The sequence below is a fragment of the Zingiber officinale genome, chromosome 5B (genome assembly GCF_018446385.1).
Source record: "Zingiber officinale cultivar Zhangliang chromosome 5B, Zo_v1.1, whole genome shotgun sequence".
NCBI lineage: Eukaryota > Viridiplantae > Streptophyta > Magnoliopsida > Zingiberales > Zingiberaceae > Zingiber > Zingiber officinale.
This window is the reverse complement of record NC_055995.1, coordinates 134,828,326-134,847,966: the sequence shown is the minus strand read 5'-3', so window position 1 is coordinate 134,847,966 and position 19,641 is coordinate 134,828,326. Positions and strand designations below refer to the sequence as shown.

At 32.9% G+C, this 19,641-nt stretch overlaps 1 protein-coding gene across 1 annotated transcript in view; it reads left to right on the top strand.

The window, feature by feature from the left end:
• The first annotated feature begins 5,917 nt into the window (after positions 1 to 5,917).
• The window catches only part of LOC121986138 (sterol 3-beta-glucosyltransferase UGT80B1-like), a 31,825-nt gene continuing 18,101 nt past the window's right edge, over positions 5,918 to 19,641 (top strand). Inside the window, exons 1-6 of the mRNA XM_042539957.1 lie at positions 5,918 to 6,217; positions 6,299 to 6,489; positions 7,857 to 8,008; positions 9,377 to 9,619; positions 11,497 to 11,608; positions 13,049 to 13,216. Coding sequence (XP_042395891.1) covers positions 6,360 to 6,489; positions 7,857 to 8,008; positions 9,377 to 9,619; positions 11,497 to 11,608; positions 13,049 to 13,216 — 805 coding nt within the window. The 5' untranslated portion in view covers positions 5,918 to 6,217; positions 6,299 to 6,359. The remainder of the gene's footprint in view (positions 6,218 to 6,298; positions 6,490 to 7,856; positions 8,009 to 9,376; positions 9,620 to 11,496; positions 11,609 to 13,048; positions 13,217 to 19,641) is intronic.

The following is a 19,641-nucleotide window of genomic DNA, read 5'->3' as shown; positions in this document are numbered from 1 at the left end:
AATTTAAAAACCTCAAAATATTAGGTGAAATTTTTTTTTCGTGTCATCATTGTGATCAGAAGATCGATACGAATGCATATGAACTCGTTTCGTGTGATTCCGAGGTCTTTAACTCATGCATCCACATTTTTGTTACGTTTTTCTGATTTAAAAAATAAAATAAAAATTTGGGACGAACTATGAAATTCATCCCTAATCTAGGACGAACTGTGAAATTCACCCCAAATCTGGGACGAACTTTGAAGTTCGACCCAAAATTTAATTTCCTTAAAAATTCAAAATAAATTCTTTTGAAATAAAAAACTAGCCCTAGAGAGCTCGGAATGACATGGAACAAATTTTCATGTGGTCGTATTAATCTCATGACCACATTAGTAGCCTCAAACATTTTTCCTCCTAACAAAATTAGATCTGTAATTTTCGAATATCAAAATGACTTTAACATTTTCAAATCAACTTTTATTTTTACTAAGTCATAGGTTCTATTAATTTGATATTTTCAATTTAATTATCACAAACTATATTGGGTCTTTGAGTTCACTAATGTGGTCATGAGATCTATACGAGCGCATAAAAACTTGCTCCATGCCATTCCGAGATCTATAGGTCTAGTTTTTATTTTTTGAAAGTTTTTATTTTGAATTTTTAAAAGATTTAAATTTTGGTATGAACTTTTTAGTTAATCCCAGATCTGGGACGAACTCCAAAGTTCATCCTAAATCTTAATTTTTTTAATTGAGGAATAAAGCAATCAAAATAAGGATGCATGACATCTCGGAATGACACGAAACAAGTTCCTATGTGTTCGTATCGATCTCTTGATCGCAATGATGGCCTCGAATATTTTTTTTCACACAATATTTTGAGGTTCATAATTTTTTTTTATCAACAATTAAAATTTTCATTTCTGAAAATTTAAAAACATCAAAATAGTAGGTGAAAATTTTTTTTTCGTGTCATCATTGTGATCAGAATATCAATACGAACGCATGAAAATTTGTTCCATGTCATTCCGAGCTCTATAGGTCTAGTTTTTATTTTTTAAAAGATTTTAATTAGAATTTTTAAAGATTTTAATTTTGGGACGAACTTTTTAGTTCATTCCAGATCTCTATTTTTTTAATTGAGGAATAAAGCGATCAAAATACAAATGCATGACCTAAACACCTCAGAATGACACGACACGAGTTCCTATGCATTTGTATCGATCTCATGATCGCAATGATGACCTCAAACATTTTTTCACTCAATATTTTGTGGTTTATAAATTTTTTTATCAACAATTAAAATTTTCATTTCTGAAAATTTAGAAACCTCAAAATATTAGGTGAAAAAATTATTTCGTGTCATCATTGTGATCAGAAGATCGATACGAACGGATAGACATTTGTTCCATGTTATTCCAAGCTTTATAGATCTAGTTTTTATTTTTTGAAAGATTTTATTTATAATTTTTGAAGATTTTAATTTTGGGACGAACTTCAAAGTTTGTCCCAGATCTCTATTTTTTTAATTGAGGAATAAAGCGATCAAAATACGGATGCATGACCTAAATACCTCGGAGTGGCACAAAACGAGTTCCTATGCGTGTTCGTATCGATCTCCTGATCGAAATGATGACCTCAAACATTTTTTCACTCATTATTTTGAGGTTCATAAATTTTTTTATCAACAATTAAAATTTTCATTTTTGAAAATTTAAAAACCTCAAAATATTAGGTGAAAAAATTATTTCGTGTCATCATTATGATCAGAAGATCAATACGAATGCATAGAAATTTGTTCTATGTCATTCCGAACTCTATAGGTCTAGTTTTTATTTTTTTAAAGATTTCATTTAGAATTTTTAAAGATTTAAATTTTGGGACGAACTTTTTAGTTCGTCCTAAATCTGGGACGAACTTCAAAGTTCGTCCCAAATCTCTATTTTTTTAATTGAGGAATAAAGCGATAAAAATACGGATGTATGACCTAAACACCTCAGAATAACATGAAACGAGTTCTATGCGTTCATATCGATCTCCTGATCGCAATGATAGCCTCAAATATTTTTTCACTTAATATTTTGAGGTTCATAAATTTTTTTTTATCAACAATTAAAATTTTCATTTCTTAAAATTTAAAAACATCAAAATATCAGGTGAAAAAATTATTTCATGTCATCATTGTGATCAGAAGATCGATACGAATGCATAGAAATTTGTTTCATGTCATTCCGAGCTCTATAGCTCTAGTTTTTATTTTTTTAAAAATTTTATTTAGAATTTTTTAAGATTTTGATTTTGGGACGAACTTTTTAGTTCGTCCTAGATCTAGGGCGAACTTCAAAGTTCGTCCCAAATATCTAATTTTTTTTAATTGAGTAATAAAGCGATAAAAACATGGATGCATGACCTAAACACCTTGGAATGACATGAAATGAATTCCTATGCGTTCATATCGATCTCCTGATCGCAATGATAGTCTCAAACATTTTTTTTTCGCTCAATATTTTGAGATTCATAAATATTTTTTATCAATAATTAAAATTTTCATTTTTTGAAAATTGAAAACCTCAAAATATTAGGTGAAAAAATTATTTCGTGTCATCATAGTGATCAGAAGATCGATACGAATGCATATGAACTCGTTTCGTGTGATTTCGAGGTCTTTAGCTCATGCATCCACATTTTTGTCACATTTTTTCTTATTTAAAAAAAAACATAAATTTAGGACGAACTATGAAATTCATCCCTAATCTAGGACGAACTGTGAAATTCGTAAGATCTGGTTTTCCTTAAACTGAATTTACTCTATATTTGCGACAAAAATATTTTTTTATTACAAACCTTGTAAAATTTTCAACGAATTTCATATTTCGTCCCAAATTTGTAACAAAATTTGCGACGAAAAAATTTTTGTTGCTATTTTCCCACAATCATTTTTTTGTTACTGTTTTCGTTGCTAATTAGCGACGACTTAGTTATTCGTTGCTAAATTCGTGGTAAATTTACTACGAAAATTATTCGTTGAAAATTTTTATCCATAAAAACTGTTTTTTTTTAGTGTATATTAGCCTGTTAAGCCTGGGTCTCACTGAATGGCTTGTTCCTATTGACCGTATCAAAGTCTTAGAGGTAAAATCTCTGGGCAAATAAAAATTTAACAGATAAATCTCCTAGCAAATTCGGCATATGTCAAAGATCATCTACATGATTGAGTAAGATTTAGAAGTTAGAGCCTTGTCAAGGAGATTTTGAGAGATCGAGCAGGATCAGTTTTAAGACATGAGAGTTCGAGAAAACTCTCTTTTGGTTGTGGATAGAAGTTTTAAGACTGATTAATTTTTCTTGAAATTTTATTTTAAAAATCATGTTATACAAACATAACCTTTTACGCAAAGCAAATGGAATATGCTTCCTTGTGTGATGCAAAACAAGAAAGAATAATTAATTTTCCTCATTTTTTTTTTAAAAAAACATTTATTACAAACACAATCTCTTACGCAAAACAAACAAACAACCCAAATTCTGAATTTCTTGTATTTTCTTGGATTCGTTTTCAGATTTTTCTACTCCAAAATTAATATAAAATGCATTATTAAATAGAATAATTTATGAAAAAAATAAAAGTTTTTAGAATTATTACAACATGGGATAACATTTAATATTGTTTTTTTACAAATCTAACATGTTTTTTTTCTTTAATTTATTGTATTATTTATATTTGATAAAAATTAAAAGGGTGCCCTTATTAGTGTCATCGTCAAAAGATATTTCATAGTGAAAAATAATCAAAAGGACGTTTTATTATAATTTTATTTCAAAAAAATTATTATTTTTTAGTAGTTTTGGCTAATAATGTTATAAATAATTTTGATTACATTGGAATAATTATGATCAAATTAGAATAATTTTAATGAAATTAGAATAAGTATACTCCATCTATTTTAACAACTTGCTTTCAAAATTTTAATAATGTTAATCTGTCGTTTCTTCATAAACAACATCTTTATTGGTCAATTTCTTAATTGGATCATTAATGTGCAATCCTACTCGGCTATTAGATAATCTACCAGTTGCAACGTGACTCCATTACCATTATGGTATTTAGAAAAATTTATTTTTGCCCCCTATAATCTCAAATATTATATTTTCCTTCATATGCAAGATTTGATAATTTTTGCACGTGCAGCTCACATGACCTAGGTTAAGAGTATATTTGACCAATTAAATTTAAATAGATAGATTAACCAATGTTTTTTTTTTGTTTATTTTTTTAATATAAAATTCAACAATAAGAGAAGCTGAAGACAGAAAGGAATACTACAAAGTTATATTAGTAATTATAATAGTTATACCAGTTATCTAGTAACCAATAACTATGGTATAGATAGATACTGATCTTATTTGAGAATGGAGACATTTGACTCATCACTAATGTGTGCTGCTATTCTTATTGATTAAGAAGGTGGCACGACTTCCGCTATGTGAAAAAAAAGACTCATAGCAAAACGAGTTAGAATGACGACCATGAAAATTCCTTACGAAGTCATTTCAATGCTCAAAGTCAACTTTTTTTATCAAAAAGAAAATAATGACTGGAAATTAGGGTTTTAAAAGTAAATGTGTATACATCTTTGTTCATGAGAGTATAATACCTTTTATAGGACTAGGGCTTCCAATATGTTCCCCCGTGCCCCTCGTTTCTAGTTATTGTGACCACATTTTCTAAAATAAATGTTTATTATGACCTATTTATGTCGGAGTTAATAGTTTCGTTTTTCGCTTTTCTCGCAGTAAGAGTTGTGTTATTCATTATCCCCCATGAATAGCATAATGCTTTATTGCTCTAAGTAGCTTGCATTCGGGCACTGGACGTAGTCGAGAGTAGCTAAGACCCAAGAGTAATTGAGAGTTGAACGTTTGGGTGGTTTGGAGTTGGGAGTAGCTGAGACTAGGGAGTAATCAGGAGTCGAGCACTAGGTGTAGTCGGGAGTAACTGAGAATCGTCCCCTATTGACCTCGCCTGTCATCCTGACTTGATTATTGACCTCTTTGGTCACGTGACATCTAGGAAATATCCATGCATCAAATACTTAGAATATGCACATCAGTTTTTCTATAATATATCTAAAATTTAAGATAAATCATCTACTTTATTAAATTTAAACAATCACTTTTCACTATATACTACATCAATTATTCTAAAATTTCTATTATTTTTTTTTTATTCTTTTATTTTATTTTTATATTTTTAATTATTTTTCCTCTCTCCTTATGTAATATTTACTTTTTCATTATCCAATCTATTTTCTTTATTTTTTCTCAGTCTCAAATTAGATGATATTTTAATATTTAGAGAATAAATTTTATTCTCTAAATTTAAATAAGTGTTATTTATGAAATCTAAATTTAAGGAATGAATAGTACAACTAATGTAAAATTTTTTATGTAAAATATAAAAATTTAAGATAAATTTTATGTTAAAAAAAAGTTGACGTGAATGTTGATAGAGAGTTATTACAATATTATTATAATGATAATTTATTAATTGTTAATCACTGAAATTTTTAAAGTGAGTTGGACTAAATTAAAATATTTTTAATAGAATTTAAAATTTTTTAATCATAAATAATATTCAATGTTTTATAATTTTGATTAGAGTAACATATTATATTACTAAAATATAGTTCATTTGATGATTTTAATAAAGGGGCCGTCTATTTGACAATTTATTAAATATGTGATGCCCTTGATTTTTTTTGTCCAAATAAAAATGATAAATATAAATTATTTAACAAAAAAATAAGGAATTATTTATTATATATTTGTTCACCATGCAACTCGATGCTCGTACGGTCACTGTCAAGTTTGACAAAAATGGCAATTGTCTCGTTCAGCGACAGCCTGACAATCGCTTCATTAATCGCTTCTATTCTCCATTGGCCTTTCATGAACTCGCCAGAAGTGGACACAAGACCAGATCCGAGCGGTTTCCGCACGGCCCCTCCGTCGCTCGAACGGAATATTCTTACAACCGCACCGCGTCTCTCTGTTGCCAGCCCCCCGGCTTCCTTCTTCCTCCAGTTCTCCTCCTCTATATATAGACGCCTCGCCCTACTCGAACCCTCCCCTCCCCTCGGATCGTCTTCTGGCGCATGGAGGAACGGAGATTTTTTAGTGTGTTTTTTTCTCCCTTAGGGCGCTCTGGTAGACTGACCGTACAGTTCTGACTGGTAGTTGAAGCAGAATCTTCGTGTTAGGGTAGATGGAAAGAGAGCTGCTCGGCGATTTATAAATTGGCTCTGTTCTTGTAGGAATTTTTGGAGTCGGAATCGCGTGGCGATCTGCGGCGTTGATGCTACCGCTGCGTGGGGAATGGCGAAAAACGAAGTCTCCCAGATGGAGGCGGAGTTGAATAGCGGGGAGAAGCCCGGCCTCGGAGGATTTGCTTTGGAGGGGGTTGGCTATCCTTCAGACTGCCCTTTGGAACTTTCTTCTGAATCACGTGAGGCTTTCCCTCCCGCTCCTCCTCCTCGAGTTTATATTTAATTCTTATTCAGATTCTTGAATATTTAATTTTGGTTATTGATAGTCACTTGTCTTTTAGTTCCTTTGTATCTTTGAAATCATAATATGGTTTGATTAAGTATCCATCTATACCCTCATGGATATTTTGTCTTGTTAGCTTAACCCCATATTTTGATGAAATTGAGCTTTGGACGATTGATATCTGATGCTCAAAATCTCATATTTGTTTGTATCAACTTTTGTCAATGACAGTTTACTTAAATAACGGCTGAAAATGTTCTATTTGATAATGTTGTTGAGATTCATAACCTTGGCCATAAAAGTTGTTAAGCATCATCCTAATTGTTTATATCTAACTTTAACCTTCACTCTTCAGTTATCAATGTTGAACTTAAAACTTTCCATCTTTGATGATGCCATTTTTGGCCTGTATTGAAATCTGAACTCTCAGTTACTTGATGGGAAATTCCTTTTCTATAGAGCTTAGATTTGTTTGATCTGAGCTATCCTGATTCCCGAAGAAGGGCTTCAACTGAGTGTCATTTTGTTCAATTTTCCATGTCGTTGCATTTGGTTCATGTAAATGCAAGCACTGTGCTTATAGATATTCTATTATTAATGAATAAACTGATTTGCAGGTTATTTCCCAATCTAAAATGACTCAAGCATCAATTAGTCTTAGAATAGGTCTGTATTGCCAGCCCAAGACAATGACTTATGTTATAGGTTGCCTGAATTTTGTTTGACAGTTAGAGGATCAACATAAACTGCAGCTTCTTTTGAGAAGTTGGTTAATGTTGTGATTTGGAGTTCAGACTTCTACATTGTACTGTTCTTTCTATTATAATATGAAGCCAGAGGTTGGACTAATCTGAACATGGAATCTGACGAAATAGGAATACCCCTTCTCTTCTTTCTAGTTTTCTTGGCTACTTACCTTGTATGCTCATGAAACAAAGCAGTCAATTCATTTATGCTTCCCAAATTGTAATCCTACTACTGAGTCAACAAAAATTCACTTCCAATGAAACAATTGGATCAGTTTGAACTTGTTTATCCTGTTCCAGTTATGAGTAAAATTAGCAGTTGAATATTTTCTGTGCTATTTTACATTTCAAGTGAATACTTGGTGTACTGGTGCTTCCATATGTAGTTGCTGTTATAATAGTAGATAGGGTGATTTGCTTTCTTTATTCCTTGATCTGATCAAAATTATATTGATTCCTGTCTAAACATCTCTTATGAAAATAATTAAAGGATGATTTATTTTTTTTTGCATATGGTACTACTCTGTTTAAACTTTGAAAGCTTACATTTTTTTGTTCATGGTTGCTTATTTTTAAGGACTGGAGCATTGCAATACAGCACCAGTGCAAGGCAATAATAGTAGCAGTCGGCTGTACAAGACCCCCGACTTTACTTTATCAAGATCAAAGACAGAAAAAAAAGTAACAAAGTATGACTTAAAATTGGACAGCTTGCCAGAAAGCGAAAAGGTAAAGTGCCAGGCTGTTAGCAATATCATATTTGCATTGCTTGATTTATTTTGTGGAAATACCTGTGTCCAATACGGATATCATATTCCCTCATATAACTTAAAGCCTTACACATTCAACTATTGCCACACCAAGTATGGATGCCCTATCTTTTTTGGTTCCCAACCACTAAAAATACCATGAAACAAGAAAGCCTTGTGGACATATTCATAAGTTCTTTTTTGTTTTTGGCAATGGACTGTGTTTGAGCCGAGCATGACTAAGAGCCCACTACTCTTATACTAGGACATCTTTAAAACCCAACCAAATATCTCCACTTTGATCAAAATATATTTCTTTGTGCTCGTCATCTCTCTCTCTATGAGTCTTGATGAGAACTTTCCAAAAATTTAACTTCGACCATGTCAAGTTACTCTCCCAAATCATATCAAAGCTAATTCCAGTTTTTTTCAAATACAATCCAAGCAACTTCAAGTCTTTGTTTTTAAAACTATGTAATAGCTTTCAAACTTTAAACTTCTCTAAGTCAAATCCAATTAAATCTAAATTTTTCATGAATTCGATTCAAATAATTTCAAATTAAATTCCTAGGCTATTCAGTGGTTTTCAAATTTCTTAACTGGATCGAATTCAAATTCAAACAACTTATAATAAAATTTAAATTCCCTAAAAATAAATTTCTTCTTGCTTTTGTTCAAGTTGACCCCCTCAAGAACTTGGTTGTTGAATGGTTAAAGGCCCAACATTGATAAGAATCTGATGTTTATAAGTCTGAAGACCTGTATGTCTTTGCCAATTTAGCTCACCCAATCACCTTGTTGGTGAATATGGCCAGACCCCTAAATGAATCTTTTCAAGTTATCCATTTAGACAAAAGAAAACCCCTCCTAAATTCAAACTTAAAGATTCTAAGCCTAAGCAAATAATGTATTAGTTTAGACATCCTTTAACAATTGTCAAGGTTCTTTGCAAGTAAACTTGGAATGATATAAGACAGATTTATTTTCATTTCAGACTGTATGTAGATTCAATCTTATGTGTTCATTATGTGTCGTAATTTTATTTTTTTATATGATGGATTTTGTAACATAAGTTTATTTCTCAATGCAATCAGTATTATAAACCACTTTATTAATACAAATATTTAACAAATTCGGTAGTACTTTTGCTCCATAATCAAAGGTTCTTTAGTCATTTGAAGTTAATTAAAATGGGGGCTTGTGCTACTCAGCATATCTCTTGATCCCACAAAATAAAATAATATTTGTGATATTCAAAATCACATGATTTTTCTGGAAGTGGAGGTTGGATTTTCTTTTGATACTATTTCCTTTTCTTTCCTCTGATAAATTTACCGCAACCTTTCAGAAAAAGTTGATTGAGAATTTGGTAAAGATCCAGAATGATGGTACTGTGAAGGTGGATGTTCAATGTACTACTCCTGTAGCATCACAACTGTTGGAGCTTGCTGCTGTTGGTTCTACACCTGTAGATATAAATGAGTCTTCATTTGACCTTGGAAAATCAATTCCACGACTAAACATTGCAATACTTGTCGTTGGAACAAGAGGAGATGTTCAACCTTTTATAGCATTTGCAAAGAAACTTCAGGCAAGTATACTTTTACAACAATATGGTGCAGCAGTAGTTTTTTATGGTCTAGTTTGCGATTGTTGTCAGGATTACTTTCATACTGGTTGGTAGTTGCATTCCCTATGGTGGTTTTTAATTACATTCAATTGGTTTGATTAGCTAAGCTATATGTTCTTCTTTGCTATGAATTCTTGTTGAGCTTGAATTTCTGAGAAAGTATATGTAGAGTGATGTGTTAGGCACACAGCAGACTATATACATAGATTTGCATGTTGTTTTATTCTCTTTCACACTCTTCTTTAAGAGTTCAAACCTTTATTTTTTATTTCGGATTTTAATTAAGTTGTTTTTCATGAAAATTTATTCAGTTACTATGGTTCTTTTGCCATGTGATTGCCACTACATGTGATTTGCATAAAACATGCTCTCACCAGTCCAAATTACACACAAACATATATTACTAAATCAGATATATAGGATCATTAGCACTATCAATGTATGTCAGAGATCAACTGGAAATGATTATTCCCTTGTTATTCACTAGTGATATAGTGGCAACTAAGAAGATATTTATAAACTAACAAACCAGAAAATTCCTCTTTTTTGTTAACAAAATAGCATGTGATTTATTCAGCTAAAAATTGTACTATTTCATAAATGTTATTGTTTATCTTTCTCATCCTTGTACAAGATTAACACTCTGAATTCCAATACATTCATGCTCCCATTGTCTCAAAGGGTGGATAGAGAAGAGAAAAAGATCAAGGGTGGAAAAGAATCACTACTAGAAAAGGAAAGGAGGAAAAGGGGGAAAAGGGGAAGGAGGAAAGTAGGGAAGGGGAAAAAAGAAAGAGAAAGGGGAGGAGGAACTAGCTGTCAGGTTGGCCGCACCATGAGCTCGTGGCTAGGCTATGGCGGTGAGCTCGCTAGCTTGTCGAGCCGTTGGCTTGCAAGATTTCGCACGGAAGGAAAGAAAGGGGTTGTTGGTTCACTAGATTTGACATGAGAGGAAGGAAAGATCTTACCGTCGATTTCAGATGGATTTGAAATCCATCCTTCCCCTAATTTTACACCAAGGAAATGAAAAAAAATTTATCTCAACTCTCTCGCAATGCATCCGTTCCTTTGTTCCTCCTCCAAGATAAACAGGCCATCAAATTTTTTAATGGTTTTTCTTATTCTATCTATCCTAGATAGGAAAAGTTGTGTTAGAGACTCAACTATGTTTGTTTTGTTACCATAAATTGGATTTATGAGCATGGTTCCCTTCATGAATGTGGATATGAGGATTGGCTAGAGATTGGCATTGTCAATGGTTTATCTAATTTGTCAGGTCATATTTGAGCGACAAAACAAATCATTGTTTTATAAAAATAAATTTAAAAGGAGGTTTGCTAGAATATATTAAAACATTTAACTTTCTTAGTAGTTATGAAATCAACATCTAATATGTTATGCCTTGTGGGTATCAAGTATTAAAATTAAATCAATGTTAGCATATCATGGATATGTTTGTCATAATTACTAAATACACATCATAGAAAGTTCTTGAGAGCGCTGCATGATTTGAAGCTGTGTATTCTTAAACACATGCTAGTTTAAGTAAAAAAATTATTTTGTGCAAGTAGAATCTAATGTTTTTTTTTTATGATTCTGTCAAACTGAAATGTAAACCTCTAGTAAGTCTTTCACTCTAGCATTAATGAGCTCACTAAAGCATGAAAGGACATTACGGTATTACTGCATTTCATTTCTTCAAAGCATTTTAATTGTCTCTTCAGCTCAAAAGATTTTTCTCTTTTGGATAGTTTCATTTGTAGTCTATGATGCTGCTTTTATTTTTCTGGCAGTCTCATCTGACAACAAAATCTTCATGATTTTTTTTTTTCCTTTAGGAGTTTGGTCATCATGTTAGATTGGCAACTCATGTTAATTTCAGCTCTTTTGTAAAGTCATGTGGTTTGGAATTTTATCCTTTAGGCGGCGATCCTCGAATACTGGCTGGATGTAAGTAGTCACTCTCCAGTTAAAAAAAGTACATTTTCTTGTTCAAAATCATTCGTCATCCGGTCATCCTGCATGATTTTTTCAGTTTATTTTCTTTGTACAACATAAAATTTTTAAGTTTGAGCTCTCAGGGATTATTCTTTCACGGGAAAAAAATCCTTGTAAAAGTAACATTAATTAGTCTTTATTTCTATGTTTGATTGCCTGTACTTTCTTCCCTTCATTTGTTTGGTTGAGAATAAGATGTATAGTAAAAGTATGTATTTAATTACATAATTCAGGATTGATTACTTTGATCAACCTAAAGAGCAAGGAGCGGAGAAGATTTTCTCTTCCCATTATATCCTTGCAGTATTGGAGCACTAGGAAGATAGAAATAAATGCATAGGTACCACTGGAAGAACAATAGGAAGATTGAAATAGATGCATAGATATCCTCTTTGCTAGCACTTCATCTTTACTCTTCAGTTTTCTTCAGTGGATGTATTCATAGAGGGTCTAGGGGACTGTTGATGACATCTTCTCTGTGTTGGTTCAATTCCATTCCAATGTGACAGCAATCCTGTTGAAGTGGTTGTCTCTCCATATTTTTACTTGTGAATGCCACTACACACACTTGCATTCCTTCATGTTGACTTCAGCCACAACATGCATTGTCTTCTCCACTGTATGTAGCATCGCCCACTGTAGTAGAGGTGTCAAAATGGGTCGATTGACATCACTATATTGTAGGCAGTGGCATCACATATGCCAATTTATGTCTGCCTTGATTTCTCTAACACAGGGTTGTCTTCTCCATCTTTCATGTTTTGTCATGCAAGACCAAATCAAGGCTGAGTGAGGGATAGAACCTAGGCTTTTCATCATCCTCTGTCAGTAACTTTTCCTTTTCTACCTATCTTTTATGCTCATTTCCGTGTCAACTCATTGAAAGCTGCCACAATCCCAACTGTCAGTGAGTCACTAAAAAATGACATTTTTGGGTTTTCAACTCTGGTGGAATAATGTCAGATTTTTCCTTGTTATTTGCCAACTTGAAGTAATTATGTTAATGGTTGAAGGATAAAAGTTTGAAAACTCTATTAGCATTTTGATGATTTGTAACTTGAGAGGGAATTTTGTAATAATCGATAAACATTCTAAGATGAAATGATATTTTCCCTTGGTTTTAACTTGAAGAATTCTTATAGGGAGTCTGCCATGAACCAAGGTACAAGGAATGAGGAATGAGTTTATTTTTATTTATAGGAGCTTTATAGGAACTTTGAAAGAATTGTAAACCACATTTATGTATATATTTAGACGTATCTATGTTTTTATAATAATAAAATCAAGTCCCAGCCAACCAGTTAACTTTGAATTGTGTTCTTACATTACTTGTATCCAAGGGTCGTTTCCACTTTGTTAAATTGATCAAAATTTCAACATTTGCAATTACAGATATGGCTAGAAACAAGGGTTTATTAGCAGCTCCTACAGAGATTAATGTACAACGGAAGCAACTTAAGGAAATAATTGATTCTCTACTTCCAGCATGCACAGAACCTGATTTGATTTCTGGGATGCCTTTCTTAGCTCAGGCAATAATAGCAAACCCACCTGCTTATGGTGAGTTTGTGCAACTGAATGCATGTGTTATTTTAATTTATCTAATATTTTGGTTGCCCTTATTAGAATAATTCATATGAGAATGTGCTTTAACATTTTCTATATAATAGTTCACATTGTTCATTGTGATCAACAAATGAATACTAAGCATCTTTGACGTTTGTTTTTGGGATCACTGCTAGTGATCTCATAACATTTTCATATATATATATATACATATATTCTTTTTCTGACAATATGTTATATCATCCTTTGATATTGTAAAATTCACGTTTCAACCATGAGGTGATCCAGTTTGTACTTTGGAATAACCTTATTAGTACAAGTTGGATTGTTGGGTGAGTTGAAGGTTCAAGTTAAACTGATTCAATCATTAAACTCTTGAACCTCGACCGACTTCAATCTAACTTACTATAAACTGGACCAAGCTTGTCATGCCTGGATCACATCATCATTTCTTCAAGAAAATTGTGTTTACCCTCTAAAGTCTGGTTGCCTCATAATTTAATCATTTTACTTTTCACTTAATGATGTTTCTTTTGTGCAAAAGTAACCATGGAAATAATTTCTCAAAAGGTTGAAATAATACAGTAACAAGTTGTGCAAAAGTGACCATGGCAAAACCTCACTCAAAAAATGAGAAATTGATCTAATAGGTACATTGTGAATGTCTTGACACGGTAAAATGAAGCATTGTTAGTGTTAAAATTGATCAACCTAGGACCTGTTCTTTTGGCAGCAAAAAGGTTGAACCTTCACCTCAGTGGCCCCCTAGGGTGACCCCCCACCGTCGGGAAGGGAGGTAAATTACGGGGGCTTCGCCTAGTAACAACAGCACATGCAAAGACATTCCGCACCCTTTGGGAATTGACCCCAGGCCTATTGACAGCAACATCCTTGCATGAACCAACTGCGCTAGCCTCTGGGGGCTAGGACATGTTCTTTAGATACCATGTTAGGAAGCCAAAAAACTTTATCATGCTTTTTAGAGCAATAAGGCCTTCGGTTGAAATCTTACCAATGACAATAATATTATTTCATTAATTTATACATTAGATTAGGCTATTCAAATCAAGTATACTCACACATTAGGGGGTAGTATTAAGAACATAAATATAAAGATCGATTCATTTCCTAACAGCTCATGCTTTGAAGATAAGTGGTTAGTCAATCAACTTTGATAGCTTGAAACCTTGTTTAGATCTATGTAAATGCACCAACGAAATAAAGATAAATATTTGTTGCAATTCACCCCATTTCATTTAATTTCACTTCAATTAATAGTTGCTTGCGGCTTGAGTAACTATTTTAGGATATATGGTTTAATTTCAACATGATGTATTTCATGTTGGTTGTCATAGTCGAAACATATTGTTATTTAGGTGATTGACACTTGCAGAATGACTCTAGATGAGGTCATGTGCAAGGATTCCAAGGAATCACTTTTCAAAGTGAGGTTTCTTCTAGCTCTAGACAGGGTAAGGTGAGGTGAACCGAGAGTTCAAATCTCAAGTTGTGCTGAAATTTTGGTCTTTGGAACAATACTGTTTCGGTATTGTGTCGATGCTTTGATGCATGATGCTGGTAATGGATTAGAGTTGAAGAAGGAAAGAGATGAAACATAGGAAAGTGATATTGTCCATACTAATTATAGTTTTAAATCTTGTACCATGTCGAGCAAAATTGTCGAAACATATCATTTTAGTAAATTACCGAAACTCAATATCACTTAGTATGGATAATGTCACTTCTTTGTTTCTTCTCCTTCCTCCTTCAACCTAATTTATCATCAACGCCATGCATCGGAGCATCAACACAATACTTGAACAATATCTTTTTGGTCAAAGACTGAAACTACAACATGGTTTGAGATTTTGAACCTTCGTGTTGGTACGATACATTTAGACCGTTTCATCTGGCACTGTATGAGATTTCAAACCATATCCTTTAACTCGATGACGCTCCTCCATGTATATTGTTGTCTTCTCCTTTTTTTATCCATCCTGCCTAATCTATTCCACTAACACCACATGCTAAGCACCTTTCTCTTCTTGTTTCTGCCCTCTGAATTTGTGCCACCTATGCCACATCGGTATGCCAAACATTTCACCAACACAATATCATCTTGGCTGAGGACCAATGGTTTGAATGACACTTCACAAACACAATATCTTTTGAATAATACTGCATCACTTTCTACATTTGATGAAAGCAATTTTCTTCTAAGTCAAAGGATCACTTCTTTTGAATTCCCTTGTGGGGATACCACTTGTTCGATGAAATGGTACCACACTACCTATTTAGTGTTTCTTTTTTTATCCCCCCTCAAGATTTTCTTGTTGTTGCACCTTAGTCAAGGTAGTCACTTGTCTATGGAAACATGATCACATTGTCATTTACTCTACTTGTTCAAAATGAAATACAAAATCACACATCCAGCATTGCCTTCTCATTAAATGTAACCTTCCACACCATCACTTCGTTTCTTTAAGAAACCTGAAACAACCTAACCTAGTAGCTTCCTTCCTCAGTTACAATACTACTACCACATCCTCATTTGTTGAACTACCAGTATCTTGTATCTGTCTTCTGCAACTCATTAAGCATGATCCCATGCCTTGTTTGTTGTAGAAAGCTCAATCACCACCCTTGATTGATGTTGCGATCATCCCTTTTCCTTTTCTCACTACAAGGTCTGAAATAACACCACTCATTTTGCTTTCTCGATAGTGCATTAATGTCTTCCAAACATGATATGATTGTGAAAAATGTGGATCGAATTGATATCACTCAATAAATTGTTTACATTCAGAATGAGAATACCCATTATATACAACATTACAATAAAATAGAGAATAGGAAACTAATTATTCTGTATATGAGAAATTAATATCTTTCTAACTAAATCCCTTGATTTTCTACTTTGTGCTCATAACTGTTTTATTTCTGTACAAGCTGTGAAATCTATTCACAGCTGTTTAACACAACTATACAAGCTGTGAAATCTGTTCACAACTTGTCAAATCTATATAGGCTGTGACAGCTGTGACAGCTGTTTGACACTCCCCTCAAGCTGAGAAATAGATATTTTCCATTCCTAGCTTGACTATGAGATCTTAAAATCCTAGAATTGTTCAGTCCCTTTGTTAGCACATCAACCCATTGTACTTCAGACGGGACATATGACATATACACTAATCCTTCTTTCAATTTTTCCTTGATGAAATATCTATCAATTTCAATATGCTTAGTCCTATCATGTTGAATAAGATTATGAGCAATATTTATAGCTAACTTATTATCACAATAGAGTTTCATGGGGTATTCCAATTTGATTTTCAAATCATCCAGAATAATCTTGAACCAGAGTAGTTCACATAATCCTTGAGCAATGACTAAATTTTGATTCTGTAGATGATCTTGCCACCACATTTTGTTTCTTGCTCCTCCATGTCACCAGATTACCACAAGGAAAGTACCTTTTATCCATTAGAGAACCTGCATAGTCTGCATCTGTGTAAGCTTCTAAAGCTAGTGTCTCATTTCTCTCGAACAAAATTCGCTTTCTTGGTATGCCTATCAGGTAATGTAATACTCTAGCTTCTAAAGCTAGTGTCTCATTTCTCTTGAACAAAATTTCCTTTCTTGGAGTGTCTTTCAGGTAATGTAATACTCTGTAAGCAGCTTGAAGGTGAGATTCTCTTGGATCATGCATGAATTGGCTAATAATTACACTCACAGCATATGCAATGTCTGAACGAGTGCAAGCAAGGTATATGAGCCTACCAACCTGTTGGTTGCTACTCGGAATATCATACCGGTTCCCTGTACAAAAATTTTGTACAAGTCCCGAACCTTTCCTACAACCTATTGTGTTATTTAGAAATTAAATTTGGAATCGCAAACAGAACTTAACATTATTGATTCCAAATTTAACTTATTTGTTCTTAGAGGTTTAGACTTGGATCGCAAACGATGCTTAACATTATTAATCCAAATTCATCCATGTTACAAATTTGATTAAATATTTATTTCAGAGATCGACTTCCAGGTTAAACATGGCGAGGCACTAGGCCTTCTTGGGTATGGGATCATCCACTACTTCCTAGACAAAACCTTTCAACGAAATTCAATATTTAATCTCCTTACAGTAACCCCAGGTTTAACCATTAAGAACAATCGAATCACAAGATCGAAAAACAAAAGAAACACAAAATCGAATCATAAATCCGAAACCTAGAATCGTTAGCCTCTTGTGTTTGATATTTCAAAATCCATACAAAAGATGAACTAGTTATGATGCGGAAACAAAACTAGTTATACCTTTTGTAACTTATAGATCTCACGATCTTCTGTCGTATTCCTCTTCTTATCTCGGACGTCATGTGGGCGACGATCTACCGAGATGAGAATCCACCCAAGCCTCCTTCTTCTCCTTGCTAGTTTCGGCCACCAACAATCTTCTAGAGATGAAGAACTTCGGCCACCAACCAAACTCCAAGGGATACTAAAAAACAATGCCTCCTATCTCTCCTTCTTCTCCAAGCAAAATCCGGCCACCAAAAATCTCTCCAAGACTAGATGCCGCCGGCCACCAAAGAAGAAGAGAAGAGGAAGAGCAATGGAAGAGGGCCGGCCACACCAAGGAAGAGAAGAGAGGAATAATAGATGTCTTGTAAGGTGAGGCACCTCTACCCTCTCTTTTATATTTTTTGGTCTTGGCAAATAAGGAAAATTTTAAACATAATTAAAACTTCCTTATCTTCCTTGCCAATGACTAAAAAGGAAAATTTAATTAAAAACTTCCTTTTAAACTTTTAATGGTCGACCACTCATTGATCTCAAACAAGGAAAGTTTTAAACACAAAATTAAAACTTCCTTATTTGTTTCCGGAAATTTTTAAAATAAAAATTTCTCTTTTAAATTCCCTTCATGGTTGGTTATAAAAAGAAACTTTATTAAATTAAAATCTCTCTTTTAAAACATGTGGATGATTACAATTAAGGAAAGTTTTTTCCAAAAATTAAAATCTTCCTTTTAACTACAAATAAGGAAAGATATCAAACATTTCTCTTAATCCTTTGTAGAAACTATAAAAGGAAAGATTTAATTTTTAAAACTCTCTTTTAAAATCATGACTTCCGCATAAGGAAAGATTTTAAAATAAATTCCCTTTTATTTTTATTGTGGCCAACCACCCCACTTGGGCTACAAGCTAGGGTCGACCACCACTTGAACCCATCTAGCCTTGGTTTGGCCGACCCTAGCTTGGGCTCCAAGCTTGGCTTGGCTTGGCCGGCCACCTTAAGGTGGGTAAAAAGTTGGGTTCGGGTGGATATAAGACTTTATAAATAAGAGGGTACGACAGGAACCGAGAGGAGGAATTGGTTTTGGTCTCCCGATGAACTTGAGCTTCCTATGTTCGCTCCGAATACCCAACTCGAGTTTATCAATAATAACTTATACCACTAAAGAGTTATTATTGAACTACCGCACCAATCCCATATTACTATATGTGCTCCTTCTTATTATGAGTGTGTTATTCTCCCTGTGTTTAAGATATCGAATGTCCACTAATTAAATGAGTTACTGACAACTCACTTAATTAATATCTAACTCCAAGAGTAGTACCACTCAACCTTATTGTCATGTCGGACTAAGTCCACCTGCAGGGTTTACATGACAATCCTTATAAGTTCCTCTTGGGGACATCATCAACCTAGATTGTAAGACACAGTTTCCTTCTATAATCAACAATACACACTATAAATAATATTATTTCCCAACTTATCGGGCCTATTGATTTATCGAACTAAATCTCACCCACTGATAAATTAAAGAAATAAATACTAAATATATGCGCATGTTATTATATCAGGATTAAGAGCATACACTTCCATAATAACAAAGGTCTTGTTCTTTTATGCAGTCAGTATAAAAGAAACTACCTTAAATGGTCCTGCTCAATACACTAGAATGGTTTAAAATTTCGACCGGTGCCGAGGTTTCGGTCTCAGGCCGGAACGATACGGTTTCGTATCGTGCCGTGCCGATATAGTTTCGGTATTTTTTATTTATCTATAATAATGATAAGATAAATATGTTTATTGTGTATATAAAAATAAGTTGTATATTGATTTATTATAAGTTCTCAATTATTGAATAATTTAATATTGTTAGAAAAAATAATTAAAAATAATTTTATTTAAATAGAATTGATATATCAATAATTCAAATTAAAATGGAAGTATCTATAATAATAATAATAATAATAATTAATACAAGATATTATTTTATATTAATAATAATTATATAAATTAACTATTTATTCATTTAATTAATTATTAATTAAATAATATATATTTTAAATAGTAAAAAATATCAAGTAAAATTTTTTTAAAAAATTTAAAAAAAAAATCAGAAT